The 14,841-nt window shown below is 38.0% G+C and overlaps 1 protein-coding gene across 5 annotated transcripts; it reads right to left on the bottom strand.

Annotated features, from left to right (window-relative positions):
* Positions 1-97: 97 nt before the first annotated feature.
* On the bottom strand, positions 98-14,327 carry pals2a (protein associated with LIN7 2, MAGUK p55 family member a). Of its 5 annotated transcripts, none has more exons than XM_077576701.1 (14): positions 14,098-14,327; positions 12,677-12,742; positions 12,295-12,411; positions 10,993-11,111; positions 9,669-9,821; positions 9,014-9,163; positions 7,369-7,596; positions 5,263-5,394; positions 3,854-3,956; positions 3,709-3,780; positions 3,473-3,634; positions 3,150-3,352; positions 2,952-3,080; positions 98-1,834 (listed from the first exon to the last, which is right to left on the bottom strand). In XM_077576701.1, exons 3-14 carry the CDS (start codon positions 12,323-12,325, stop codon positions 1,658-1,660), a joined length of 1,659 nt encoding a protein of 552 aa, XP_077432827.1. In that variant the 5' UTR covers positions 12,326-12,411; positions 12,677-12,742; positions 14,098-14,327; the 3' UTR covers positions 98-1,657. The 5 variants fall into 5 exon arrangements, 4 of the variants coding, with proteins under 4 accessions (XP_077432827.1, XP_077432826.1, XP_077432828.1 ...); XM_077576700.1 differs by having other exon boundaries at positions 12,677-12,749; XM_077576702.1 differs by lacking the exon at positions 14,098-14,327 and adding an exon at positions 13,130-14,071.
* Between the last annotated feature and the right edge of the window lie 514 nt (positions 14,328-14,841).

Genomic DNA, 14,841 nt, shown 5'->3' on the forward strand with positions numbered 1-14,841 from the left:
TTCTGTCTATTTCATACATATCCTTTTTACCATTAAAAAAAGAAATTGAACTGATACAAAGCTTCCATTTTTTTAACTTAAAAACAGCAGTCGGTCGTTCATTACATAAAAAAACATTTATTTAACATTTGAAAATACATATCTGAAATATAAGAAATACACTTTTAAAGTCAGTAAATGTGTTTTTAACAGTTTAAGTGGGATCACATCAAAAGGGACGGTTTACTGAGACACGGCACCCTGTTCAAATTCAACGGTCGAATTGTGTAAGTCAAAATGCAGCACCACATCGAGTGAGAGAAAAATGTCAACAATGTTCACAGTTACGTGATTTGTGCTTGGCATAGTAAGGGAAATAGTTGATGGACGCAAGCCTTCGATTCAATTGATATTCCTCTGAACTAGAAACAAGAGTCTAAATAAGCCTGAAAGTCAAGCTTAAACATTTCTTGACAATAATATGTTATGTGTGACCTCACTCGTTTAAACATGACATTCTGATTAATATTACATTTGTGGAATAAGAGTTATTAAGCAAAATCCAGTCGTTTTTATCCATCTCAGGGGGCGGCCATTTTGCCACTGGCTGTCGACTGAAGATGACATCACAGTTGCTCAGGGCTCAAGGCAGCGACCAATCACAGCTCACCTGTTTTCTGAAGCTGAGCTGTGATTGGTTGTTGCCTGAGACCTGAGCAACTGTGATGTCATTTGCAAAATGTCCGCCTTCCAATAGAGATAAAAACTGCTGGATTTTGCCGCTTAACTCATACGCAATATTAACTCATTTACTGCCATAAATTCATTCATTCAGGCGATTACTTTTTTTATTTTTATGTAATTAATCACATGACTTTACTCGTCAACTCACGATTAATCACGTTTGTTCTAGATGTACAATAAAAAAATTCTAGGTTTTCAAACTCTTAACAAAAGTGGAAAAAAATGTTGAACTAAAAGAAATAGTTCAAATGAATTTTTTTACGTTCATAGCCGTCAATGGCAATGAATAATTTTTAAAAAAGATTATTAAAAATTCAGGGCGTCAGGTGATTACATTTTTTAATCATAATTAATCGCATGACTTCACTAGTTAACTCACGATTAATCACAAATTTTATATCTGTTCTAAATGTACAATAACAAAAATCTAGGTTTTCATACTCTTGTTAACAAAAGTTAACAAAACGTTGACGTTTATAGCCGTCAATGGCAGTGAATGAGTTAACCAGAATACTCTACTTAGACTAGTGACGCTGCATACAACATATTGTCAAGCCATGTTTTTTTTTCGAGTAACTAATAGAAGGACAGTACAAATAGTGGCAAGATGAGATGACAAAAGTGTAAACGCAAACCACTGAGTTGAGGTATCAAATAAGCAAGCCCTCTATTATCTTAGCAGAATAAATAGACAACGTACAAGTGTAACATTAAATAACGGGACATGGCAACATTTTTGTCTTTCCAAACATCCTGACACAATACCACTTGATGAGTATATTCAAAGAGTTTGCCAATAAATAAGTACACTTCCTGTGTGCTGTGACTTGCATAGTGCGCAGTGCAGTGTCTCCGTTCACATGGCAGGCGTAGCAGCTCGGGACATCCCGGGACATCCCGGCGGCGTCCCGACGAATGGAAAAGAGGCTCGGCATCAGTAGACCCAGCTGACCGGGACCCACTGCGGCTCCACAAACAGTCTCTCGACCGCCTCCTGCAACTGCCCGAAGGCCTTGTCCAGGTTGTCGTTGCAAATGGTCAAGTCGAAGAAGTGGCTGTAGGCGCGGCGGATCCTGGCGCTCTCCTCCACCGTTTTCTTCAAATCGTTCTCCTGTCAACAAAATCAAAATGGTTGGGCGCGGCGGATAAAGCACATAAATTTGGACGTTTTGGGTGCTTTTCCTGGAACACTAAAACGCCGCAGGGGTGGTTTGGATCCTATTTGGCTGATAGAACTTTTTGTGTTGGCTTGGTTGGCTCTGCCCCTCTGTCATATGGTGTTCCACAGGGCTCTATGTTGGGGCCCCTGCTGTTTTCATTGTATTTGCTGCCAGTTGTTTTAAAGTCGAGTTCATTTTGTCCGTTTTTCCGCCAGCATGTATGTGGCTGGTATTTTTGAAGTTTAAATAATTTATTTTGGAATCATATGCTGTCTGTTTAGATTCACGTTTATGTTAAAAAAATTGTGTTTCAGTCTGTTCAATATTTTTCCATCTTCGTTTGGCCCGCAACCTTTACTGCCCCCTGTGCGATTTGAGTTTGACACCACATTGGTCTTTAATCGATCCAAAATGGCTGGTTAAACACTGCAAAAAATGAAATCTTAAGTAAGATATAATTTCTTAAATGTAACCTAAATTTGCTTATTTTGCACTGACAAGTTATTTTTATTTAAAATAAAATTGTCAGACAAGATCATTTTGATTATTTTAAGATACTTATTACTTAATTATATTATTTGATCAAGCAGTTTTGGCACTTTTAAGTACTGTGAGGCTTAAAACAAACATTTGTCCACATTTTAAGATGACTAACCAGCAATCAAGTAAAAAGATAAATGGGAAAAAATACAAGTAATGAAAGCAATTAGACAATAGTGCTGTTCCACTTTCAAGTTATATTTACTAAGCTCATATTTCCTCTTTCCAGTCATCACACTGCAAAAAAAGGATTTTTAAGAAAGAGGGGAAAAAATTACGAATATTTACCTATTTTAAGAAAATAGTTCTATATATTACAGCTTGAAAAAAGTCAATTCTACTTGTTCTATGTGTTTTTATTTTCAAGACTGTTGTGGTTGATATGGGCTTAGTATTATTTTTCCAAAATCTTGCCAAGTAAGTTCTTGCTCTGTTGGCATTTTACTAAATTTTTTGACTATCCCTTTTGCAGTGAATGAAAATGCTTTCAAGTTTGTCTTTGTGGACCAAAATCCCTGCCAAACTCACAGTAAGCAGTTTGGTTGTAAGTCCGGCATCCACCACCGCTTTGTGCATACTTCTCAAGGTGTGCAGCTCAGGAGCGGCGATGAAGACCACAAAGGGCATGAACTCGGCCGTCTTCAGCACTTTCAAAGCCTGAAGACAATTTCAGCAAACGTCATCAAAACCGGGCCCGTCTCGGTGGAGTCGCTCGTCGGCGCTCACCTGCGGGTTGACGTCCAGGATGCAGGTGCGCCCGGCCGCCACCACTTGGTGGATGGAGTCGATCCTGGTGCCGTAGAGGTTGCCGTCGTACTCGCCGTGCTCCAGGAAGCGGCTGTCCTTGATGTCCTGCTCCATCTGACGCCGCGTCACAAACGAGTAGTTCTGGCCGTCGCGTTCTTCTTCTCTGGGGCTGCGCGAAGTGACTGAAATGAGAGCAACAGACTATTGATATTATTTATCACATTTCATAAAATGTTGTTCCATTTCTGTCATTGCCATATAAATGACAAAGACAGATTTTTCCTTGGCTGAGTCTGACTCACAGGGCACAGTTGTTCCGTATCGCAGAGGATTCATGACGATGAGTCTGTTCTTCAAGCTCCGCCTCCCAACACCCTGAGCACCAATCAGAACCAGCGTTTTCCTCTGGAAGGGCGGCATCTTGGCCACCTCCTCGTAGATCTGCAGCTCGTAACGGTCAAATTCTGATCATTTCAAAACAAGCAGCTTGTTAGATTTCCTTCTCGCGTGTGCAAAAAGAGTGAATTGCGACATATACCTGCGTTCTTTGCCGTCAGATACATCATTTTTTTCTTCTTCTTTTTCGCGCTGAGATTTCCACACAGCATTCCTGGTACACAAATGTTATTTTGTCATCCTGTTGCGGTGCTGCTTGAAGGTGACGCGCTTGGAGTGGCGCTCACCTTTACGCGACGCATCCCAGTCTTTCCTCACAAACGCTTTCCTCTTCTCCTCTAAGAACTGACTGGGGATGAGGCCGGTTGCTCCGCCCACAACACTGCGTGCCTACAAGACATGTTTTTTAGTCATTTCATTTGAATGTGTACATATATCATTCTATTCACCGTGTTTATTTTAATTTTTATTTCTTAATAACAAGTCATGGTTTTTTTTGTGATTTAATTTTAACATGTGTCGATATGTAATTTTTTTCACCATATTTCTTAATTTTTTTATTTCCTAATTACAAAGCATGTTTTTTAGTAGTTTAATTTTAATATGTGTAGATATGTCATTTTTTCCCACTATATATATATTTATTTACTTTTATTTCCTAATTACAAGACATGTTTTTTTTTGTAATTTAATTTTAATGTGTCGATATGTAATTTTTTCCACTATATTTATTTTTATTTCCTAATTACAACAAAGGTTTTTTTTGTGATTCAATGTTAATATGTGTAGATGTCAATTTTTTCCACTAAATTGTTTTAACTTTTATTTCCTAATTACAAGATTTTTTTTATAGTGATTTAATTTTAATATGTGTAGATATGTCATTTTTTTCACCCTATTTATATTTCCTAACTACAAGATATGTTTTAAGTGATTTAATTTTAACATGTGTCTATATGTAATTTTTTTCACCATATTTATTTTAATTTTTATTTCCTAATTACAAGGCATGTTTTTTAGTAGTTTAATTTTAATATGTGTAGATATGTCATTTTTTTCCACTATATATATATTTATTTACTTTTATTTCCTAATTACGAGACAATTTTTTTTGTAATTTAATTTTAATGTGTTGATATGTCATTTTTTCCACAATATTTATTTTTATTTCCTAATTACAAGAAATGGGTTTTTTTTTGTGATTCAATGTTAATATGTGTAGATGTCATTTTTTTCCACTAAATTGTTTTAACTTTTATTTCCTAATTACAAGATTTTTTTTTATAGTGATTTCATTTTAATATGTGTAGATATGTCATTTTTTTCACCCTATTTATATTTCCTAACTACAAGATATGTTTTAAGTTATTTAATTTTAATATGTGTCGATGTGTAATTTTTTCACCATATTTATTTCCTAATTACAAGAAGTAAAAACAAGTTTTTTAGTGATTTAATGTTAATATGTGTATAAGTCATTTTTTCCATCGTATTTATTTCTATTTCCTAATTACAAGACGTGTTTTTTTTTTGTGATTTAATTTTAACATGTGTAGATATGTCATTTTTTCCCACCATCCATACATCCATTTTCTTAACCGCTTTTCCTCACAAGGTTCATTTCTCACACACACAAAGAAGTTAAAGTGTTGAATGTTGTCTTTTCGTCTGCATGTTTCAGAAGACATAAACTCACCTGCCACCAGTTTGGGTCCTCCTTGTTGACCAAGTGAAGGATGTCCCCCTTGGAGAAAGCAAGGCCCGCCTCTTTACAGGGAATCAGGTTGTCGGAGGTCGGGTTATAGTTGAAATGTGACTTCAGATAAACCTGACAAGAAATGACAGCTTTAAGTCAATAAATCTGAATAAGAAAAAGATACAAGAAGAAGAAAAGTTAAATTTTTTTCAATAGTTGAACTGAAACTCATATTAAGGTCATCCTTTATGACCTGACCTAGAGGAGAGATTGAGGGATGAAAATGAAATTTAATCACTCCATAGATTTAATAAACAAATTGGAATATTTAACTTTGATCATTTTTTATGCAATATGCTAATTTCTTCAGAGTCACATGGTGACGTAACCCTTCAGCTGCTGTGCTCTTACTGTAAGCGGAAGACACGGCCCTATGTCCCAGATAGTGTGTGTGTGTGTGTGTGTGTGTGTGTGTGTGTGTGTGTGTGTGTGTGTGTGTGTGTGTGTGTGTGTGTGTGTGTGTGGCAAGGGGCTTATTAATAGACGCCCCTTGGGTTCGGTTTACAGCGGTTTGGCATTCTGAGATCACACAGGTCAGGAAACTCTCCCTCATGCCAATCATATATGACTCTGCATTGTACATGGTATAGTAACCCTCACGTATTGACAGTGGACAGGGACCGAGCCCCGCAGCAAAGAGTGGGAAAGTCGCTAGAAATTGAAACATTAACCTCATTAACTTAACGCCACAATAACAAATTGATTCAGTCATTGATTTGACATTGTTGATAAGAATGGCTATTGTTGTATGTTCTGCAATTATCAATAAAAAAAATAAAAAAAACCTTAACCACAATTTTATCTTTAAAAGTAGTTAAACTAAATTGATTGATGTTGCGGTGTTATAACCCTTTAGGCAATACTCACGCATATATTTATTATCCTCTAGTGTTACCGACGTACTTAAATTAAACAGGGTTTTGGCATTTTAGAGAGATCACAAAAATCTGAAATTGGTGAGTTTTTAAGAAACTAGCTGGGGAAAGGTTTCATTCAAAAAAAAATTAAATAGGTGAATTTGTAATATTGATTCATAAATCCATGAATTTATTGTTTTAATATCTCCCATAAATTCATAAGAAAATAGAATTTAAAGGCCTTTTTTTTAAAATCTTACTGTTTTCTTGAAATTTACTGTTCACGTGAATTTAAAAGTATTTCCTTACATTAATGAAAGACCTGACTTATTGCACTTTAAGACAATTCAGAATCTTCTTAATTTATATTTACAATGAATACATTTGAATTATGAAAATATTTTCATCACATCCTTGCTGATGTCAATGTTTGTGTAACACTTACAGTGATTATTAACACGATACTTCATTAATACATCATTTAATCATTTACTGCCTCCGCAAAATTTTATTTGGAAATTAATGTTTGCGGCGTTTAACTCATTTGCTCCCAAAAACGTATAAATATGTTCTATTTTAAATATTTTAAGTGTCCCAAAGACCTTTATTTATACGGGGTTTTTTATGCTACAGAATGCTTTGATGCAGCCTCTCAACTGCAAAGAACGGTTGAAGAAATGGTAGTTATTACACAAACGGCCAGCAGGTGGCAGCCGAGCAATGGAGATCAACCAGGGCCATGTTGAAAAAAAAAACTCAATTACAATTCTAAATAGATTTGTGAATAATGACGAAACTTAGCTATATTCTAATGCTAATTGCTGCCAAACGGAAACAAATAGAAATATACTTTTTTTCCTGATGGAAGAAGAGACTCTAATCTTTCATGTTTTTATGGCAATAGAACACAATTATTCTGTGGGCCTTGCAAAATCAGTCAAAATCCAGTAAAACAGCCGGGAGTGAAGGGGATTGCTTAAGTGAAAATGGCTGGGAGTGAATGAGTTAATCATATCCTTGATATTTAAGAAGAACTTATGTTCTATAATTAATCAATATTGGATTGGATTGAATTTAATTTGATCGAATAAAAAAATTAATAAATCCAAATCTAATCAAACTGAATCAAAATCGAATCGATTGAAGAAATTAGAATACGATACCCGGCCCTATGAATTTGTCTCCTCACCTGTGGAAGGGCCGGTGCGTCCTTGTAGCTGGGCAGCACCTTGAGGGTGACGCTGCCGCTGCAGTCCCTCAGCAGCTCCTGCAGCTGGCGCGGGTCGCCGCCCACCTGGCGTCCGTTCACCTCGCGGATGATGTCGCCCGCATTCAGCATGCCCTGGCGGTCGATGGAGCTGTCGTGCAGGATCCGCGCGATCACCATTTCGCCTTGCTCCACGCGGAAGGTCACCCCCTGAAAGAAGGACTTTGTTATCGCGCCGCCGCACGTCATAAATTACACAGCGGGTCCGACGGGTGGAGAAAGTCATTCCGGTCGCGCAGATGGCGGATAAAAGCAGACGTGTGACATGCAGTGGATAGAGAAAGTCTACACACCCCTGTTCAAATACAAAGTTTTTGTGATATGAAAAAATGAGACCGAGATGAATCATTTCACAATGTTTTACATTATGTAAGGATTACATAAATGAATGACCATAATATTGTGGCCTTAGACAAAGTGGGGGAAAATCTGAAAAATTTCAAACACCTGTCAGCAATAACACAAAAATTATGCGACAAGGCAAAAAATGTCAGGAAAAGCCTACTAGAACATCTAAAATTTATTTGGGGTCACATTTAAATGAATTTGAATGTTATTGGTAATTCTAAACATAACCGAATCCCAATTATAAGCGAGTGTGTATACTTTGCAACCACATTTTTTCCCTTACATTTAAAAAAATTATTATTTCAATTAAATAGTACAAGTTATAGTTCAAATTAATTGTGAAAATGTTAGTAAGCGGGTGTGTACACTTTTGCAACCACATTATTTCCCCTCACATTTTTACATTATTATTATTTCAATTAATTAGTACAAGTTATTGCCAAAATTAATTATCAAAATGTTAGTAAGCGGGTGTGTACACTTTTGCAACCACATTATTTCCCCTCACATTTTTACATTATTATTATTTCAATTAATTAGTACAAGTTATTGCCAAAATTAATGATCAAAATGTTAGTAAGCAGGTGTGTACACTTTTGCAACCACATTATTTCCCCTCACATTTTTACATTATTATTATTTCAATTAAATAGTACGAGTTTTTGCCCAATTTAATTATAAAAATATTAGCAAGTGGGTGTGTACACTTTTGCAACCACATTATTTCCCCTCACATTTTTACATTATTATTATTTCAATTAAATAGTACAAGTTTTTGCCCAATTTAATTATAAAAATATTAGCAAGCGGGTGTGTACACTTTTGCAACCACATTATTTTCCCTCACAATTTTTTATCATTATTACTTTCAATTAAATTGTACAACTTTTTGCCAATTTAATTATAAAAATATTAGCAAGCAGGTGTGTACACTTTTGCAACCACATTATTTTCCCTCACAATTTTTTATTATTATTATTTCAATTAAATTGTACAAGTTTTTGTCCAAATTAATTGTAAAACTGTTAGTAAGTGGGTGTGTACACTTTTGCAACCACATTATTTCCCCTCACATTTAAAATATATATATTTCAATTCAATAATACAAGTTATTGTCCAAATGAATTGTGAAAGTGTTAGTATGAAATGATTTGTCATGGTTTATCCTGTAATTTCTTTTCAACGGGGGGGGGGGGGGGGGGGTGTAGACTTTACATACCAGCGGTTCTCCGGCTTTCTTCTGGATGCCGATCATCCTGATGGCGTCGGCGGGCATCAGACAGCTGGCCAAGGTGGCGGTGCCGTTCACAGCAGCGTTTGGCATCTCATAGCACTTTGCAGCCACTTGGTCATGAGCCTCTATCAAAGACTGCAGAAGACACAAGTCAATAAATAAGTCAAAGACGGGGAGGGGGGGGGGGGGGTAGTAGATGCGCATAATACACAATAAAAATAGTTCTGTCACATCTTTGAGTGGGCCCCGCTGTGACAGGAAAAAGCTTACAAGACAAAACACAAATGACTTACATGGAATTTAATTTATGTCCACTGATAAACGCGGAACCCAAAGAATGAGAGCAATAAAATATTCTCACCCCAGCAGCAAGCACAACATTGGTTGGAGACCGCAAAGCGCATCAGCAACTCCAAAAGATTTATTAAGACTGGAGGTGACATAGTGCTCCCCCCCCTCACTTACCCACATAACAAGGCCTGCCATTGGTCGAAGGAAATATCTCCCCCACTCCACTCCCTCCTCCCCACGTTGCAGCGAATGAGTGGTGGAGGATGAAAGGAGCGAGGTTCTACTCGGACTAAAGAGGTTGTGACAAGCATTTGCGCGTGGCGAGGAAACAAGCAAGAGTGTAAACTACCTTAAAATGAGGCTCCTGAAGGATTCGGGTGAGCTCGACAGTGGCGGCGTCTTTTTCCGCCAGCTTGTCCAGAGAGTCCAGAATCTCCGAGATCAGCTGAAGGTTGTCATCTCGCACCGCTTCCAACTTGACCTCCTCCAGCCGCTCGTGGGCCTGTCAACAGTAGTTTGCAAACCTTTTACACCACGTACAATTTTTTTTTTTTTAATCTCATGTAATAACATGTTGAAGCTGCATACATGCCAAACTACCAGGAATAAAAAGTTACATAACAGAGAATGGGAGCGCAGTTTTCTTAGTCTATTAATAGACTGACCGTGTGGCCTCATTCTGTACCACAGGTTTATCATCACGCTGTTGGACTAATTACATAATGTTCACATAATGTGTACACAGGTAAGGTACAGGTCTTCTATCGCGTTATATACAATCTGTTGACATTTCTCACTCTGGCTGGGTCGGTCTAAATATATTTCGTGCAATCTGTCGATGATCATTTGTATTTGTACTGTATGTAACTGACATCAAAGGCTGTAAAAATGTGGAATGGAATCAAATGTATTGTCAATGCTCATGTCAAAAATAGAGAGCAACAAAATTCACTTAGCAGTTACGACCTGCCCATGGGACATTGAAAAATAAAAGACCAACAGAGGGAGACAGAATGGGAAGCCTGCCGGGTTGCCAAAAGGTTACCCTGATTTCTCAGATGAAAATAAAAAACATAAGAAAACAAACAGCCCATTATTTAATTTTTTTAATTAATTTTTTTATAGCTTTTATAACAAGCACAGTTATAAAGGGGAAGTCAACACCCCTAAAAAAATTCTTGACAATAATATGTTATATGTGATCTCACTAGTCTAAACATAACATTCTGATTAATATTACATTTGTGGAATATGAGTTAAGCAGCAAAATCCAGCAGTTTTTATCGATATCAACTGAAAATGACCTCACGTTTGCTCAGGTCTCAGCTCACAACCAATCACAGCTCAGCTTCAGAAAACAGGTGAGCTGTGATTGGTCGTTGCCTGATCCCTAAGTTGCTGTGATGTCATCTTCAGTCGACAGCAAGTGGCAAAATGGCTGCCTCCTAAGCTGGACAAAAACGAGGTCAGACATAACATTATTGTTAAGAATTTAAGGTTGACTTTCCCTTTAATTGATACTTGAAACTTTGGGGATGTTTAGGAGTTAAGCCATTGTACATTATGTGTATAAAACCTTATTTAGCTCCATAAGAAGGGGTAAATACTAGAAAGAACTCTCAGTATGATGCACTTCTATACCACATAGTAACTGGATGGCACATTTTTCGTACCTTCGCAAGGGAGCGGACGATGCGACTCTGCATGATGCCCCGGAGGAAGATGAGGTCAATATCTTTGGCGAGCGAGCCCGTGGGCAGGTCTTTCAGGTTGTCCAGAACCTGCTGCATGGCTGAAGGGGTGAATACCAATACAACATCAAGAACACGGCTAATGAAAACACTAGAGATAATCGGCGCCGATATTCAGCATTTGATGAATATCGGCATTGGCCTCTTTTTTGTCTCGTTGGCCGATATATTAAAAACTGTTATCTTTGCTCCGATGTGCGCTTTTCTCCTCCGTCTACTCGGAGTCAGCGGCTGTTGACTCCCTGCAGCATTGGCCCGCCCACAGCACCATCTGATTGGTTGCTTGTGTAGTGCTAACAGCCAATAAGCAGCAATTAGCGGCTATTAGCCCGCGAGCTAGCAGCTATTTGGGAGTTATCCCAGGGTTATTGTGTGGGTGAACAGTTAGCACACTAGCTAACCGGCTATCTCGCGAGTTAAACGGCTATTAGATTAGCTCGTGAGCTAACGGTTAGCTCGCGGGCTTACCTAATAGCCGTTTTTTTAGCGGCTTTAGTAGAGTTAGCCCGGGGGTTAGTGTGTGGGTGAATGGTTAGCCCGCGGGCAAACAGTTAGCCCGCGAATTAGTGGCTATTTGGGAGTTGGCACTATAGTTGGTGCAAAAGCTGATGGCAAACAAAAAACCTTTAACATGTTGCAAATCACAAAAGCAGTTTAATAAACATGTGCTTGAAGGCATTTAAGCAGTCAAGTGCTGGAGTTTTTATTATTATTTTATTATTAAAAATTTTGACACCAACTTTTGTATGTACTATATCGGCTTTCCGCGCCTCTGACTACTGATAATCGGTAGGGTTATAATCGGTCTAACTCTAGAAAACACTCTGAATAAAAGAGCGGAACAATGTGGGACAGTCAATCAATGGGCCAGTTCACATTCCCTAATATACTGGCACGCAGACACAGAGAAATTCTTGCACCAACAGATCTGCCAAAGTGCACACAGGAAACTCTGCTATTCTATAAAAACTCTTACAAAATGCAGGAACTCGTCGGTGGTTTCATAATATTATTTGCACCAAATGGATTTCAACACAAAGTAAGACAACTCAGAAATAGACAAGTGGACAGAAAAATGTTTGAGAAGGAAAGCAAACCTTTAGGCTATCATTTAGTACGTATTTCAGTTTGCAAGAACCCTGACTATAAAACATCAAATTCACCAAACAAAACGAAAAGGTTCACATGTAAGAGCCCCTTCTGCCAACTCTGGCAGCAGCTTACCTGAGCCCGACTTTGCATTGGCCACAGTCATGATGTGTGCTCTTCAGTTTTAGGATGGCAGAAACCTCTCCACAAAGTCAAATTCTGTCCTACGGCCCACCTACAGCAACTGCAGGGCTAAAGAGAAGACAGGAAAGTCACTAACGTTGGACACCATGACAAACTAATGCATGGCTATTTACTGGCATGTATCCAATTAACATTGTTACACTAATGTTAAGGGAGAACAAGGAGCGGCAGTGAATGACAAATCATTGATGACTCTGTTTCTGGAAAAAAGTTTGCTCACACAATGACCACTAAGGCTCAAATAGGAGGGTGAAAAAACAGAAGCATAAACTGTCCGTCAAAGTAAATGAGGGGGGGACACACAGAAACTCACCCACAAATTGTGTTCAAATCATTTGCACAGCACTCCAACATGGAGCCTCTAGTCTTCTACGGGCATCTGAAAACTCGAGATCACAGAAAGAGAGAATAACATGAAAAGGGTCTCGTACAAACAGGTATTCATATGCAGTTGATACTGCTAAGTAAAATTGGGCGGTACATTTAAATAATTACATCTAAAAAATATATATAATATTAATGGTTAACAATTGATACATACAGACATGCGTGCCTGTTTCATTTAAGGCATTTATGCTGCCATTAAGTGAACTGAATTATTTAAAAAAAAAAACTTGTAGAGTAATATTAATTCAGATTGCTTGTAGCAGTTTGAGATATTATCGGTGCCCTCTATGTGTTTCCGGCTGCTATTTTTAACACCATACTACACTATAAACAGCTAGGTAGTAGAAGTAACATGATCAGCCCTTGCAAATGAAATTACCGTAAATATTTGGACTTCAATTTTGAAATTGTTCATGTTGGTTCCTGGAGGCTATGAAGAGGCTGCGGCCAACTGCAGGACGTAAATTCTGTGGCATGACACAGCCACGCAGAACTATCTGGAACTCGGCTTCCCCATTCCAAAGTAAAAGGAGAGGTTTATAAATGGGAAGTTGGAAGCAACTGTATCAAGTGCTACACTACTCAACAGATGTTTGAACCCCTTTGGGGAGGCAATTTGCTTTAGGGAGAACACTGCAACAAGAACTTGTCATACTGCCAACCGCAACGAACAGAAATGAATGTAACATGTTAATAGAGACTAGTTAAATACTGGACGTACAAATAAATGCACCATAAATAGCCACTGGCTCAAAGTAACGTATTTGACCAATTCTTACTTTTACTTCCTACATTTAGGGGGGAAATAGAGGACCAGATTAGTGCGCTAAAACGTACGTTTGTATTTTATTTATGCGCGCTCGTTGCGCTGCTCAGACATCTTTTTTCTTTTTTTTTAACAATTAACGTACTGTAGCGTTGCATTAACTGAAGTCAGTGCTATCCATTGATTATTAATTCTCCCTATAGCGCTATCACGCAACAATGTGACACTTTAAACCAGACCGAGCCTGTTCAGTGAAACCCTCGGCGCCTAATACTGTACAATAATTGTCACCATTTGAGTTAGCTTTGGCTAATATTTGCCAACATGTTAGCGTTGCTAGCACAAGCTCACGTGCGCGTTCACGCGTTTATTCATCGCTTCCAGATGGATTTAAATGTGTCGTAGCGGGTGGAAATTATACGACACGCGTCTCTATGTGAATAACTACTTAGTGTACACGTGTAAATGTCATTGGTGTAGATAAATTAGCGACTACAGCCAACGCTTTGCTGAAGTCAACTCAGAGCTAGCACTACGTTGCTAACATGACTCGAGTCCAACATTTAAACGCATGTTATTACCTGTTCTCTTCACTGAAGTCCAGTCACGCTTGCAGAATTAATCCCACTCAATATTTCCATTACTGTCATTGTATTGCACACGAGTTGGTTTAATGCTCAGCGTGCGTGTCTACCAGCCAGGATGCTGCGCCCCCCTTTTTTTTCCCCTTTCACTCAACTCACGCACACAAAGCTTCTCTGTGAATCACATCGAATGCCATTGAAAGTTGTGGAGAACACCTTCAAACATGTACAAATCACCGCTTACTTGCACTAAACCCCCTCCATTGACAACATAATTTCTAATAAGGCTTTCTGAGCGAGTTTCGACTTTTTTACTGTAATGAACGCCTCCTCTATGTGTCACATTCTACAACAGATGAATATACTAGGAAACACCAGCTGGGTACAATTTTCTGTCTATTTTGACATGTATTTAACGAAAATATACAGAAGACATAGAACTGTGGTTCTCAAACCTTTTCCATCAAATCCCAAGAACCACAAAAATAAAATACAGTAGGTCCGTTCAAGCGTTCGTCAAAAAAACAAGGCAAAGGTTTCATTCTAAAAAGTAGATTTAATATGATTCGAAGTCACTGTAACATTATGCAGTTTGAACAATAACATTACCCCTGCACTTATATATATATATGCAAATAAAATAATCTGTACTTATTCAACGCAACACGTGAGCATTACACATACAAGTTAAAATTACCTTAATAAAAGTTTAACAACAAGATGAAGTGCAAAATGTATATA

The sequence above is a fragment of the Vanacampus margaritifer genome, chromosome 9 (assembly GCF_051991255.1).
Source record: "Vanacampus margaritifer isolate UIUO_Vmar chromosome 9, RoL_Vmar_1.0, whole genome shotgun sequence".
In the NCBI taxonomy this organism is placed as follows: Eukaryota; Metazoa; Chordata; class Actinopteri; order Syngnathiformes; family Syngnathidae; genus Vanacampus; species Vanacampus margaritifer.

What these genes read in the sequence shown, in the direction of transcription:
- pals2a (XM_077576701.1), bottom strand. Translation starts at nt 12,325, where the DNA reads ATGACTGTGGCCAATGCAAAGTCGGGCTCAG. An exon ending in CAATGCAAAGTCGGGCTCAG is followed by an intron (nt 11,112 to 12,294) that starts GTAAGCTGCTGC and finishes TCACCCCTTCAG; the next exon opens with CCATGCAGCAGGTTCTGGAC. An exon ending in ATACGGAACAACTGTGCCCT is followed by an intron (nt 3,353 to 3,472) that starts GTGAGTCAGACT and finishes CTCTCATTTCAG; the next exon opens with TCACTTCGCGCAGCCCCAGA.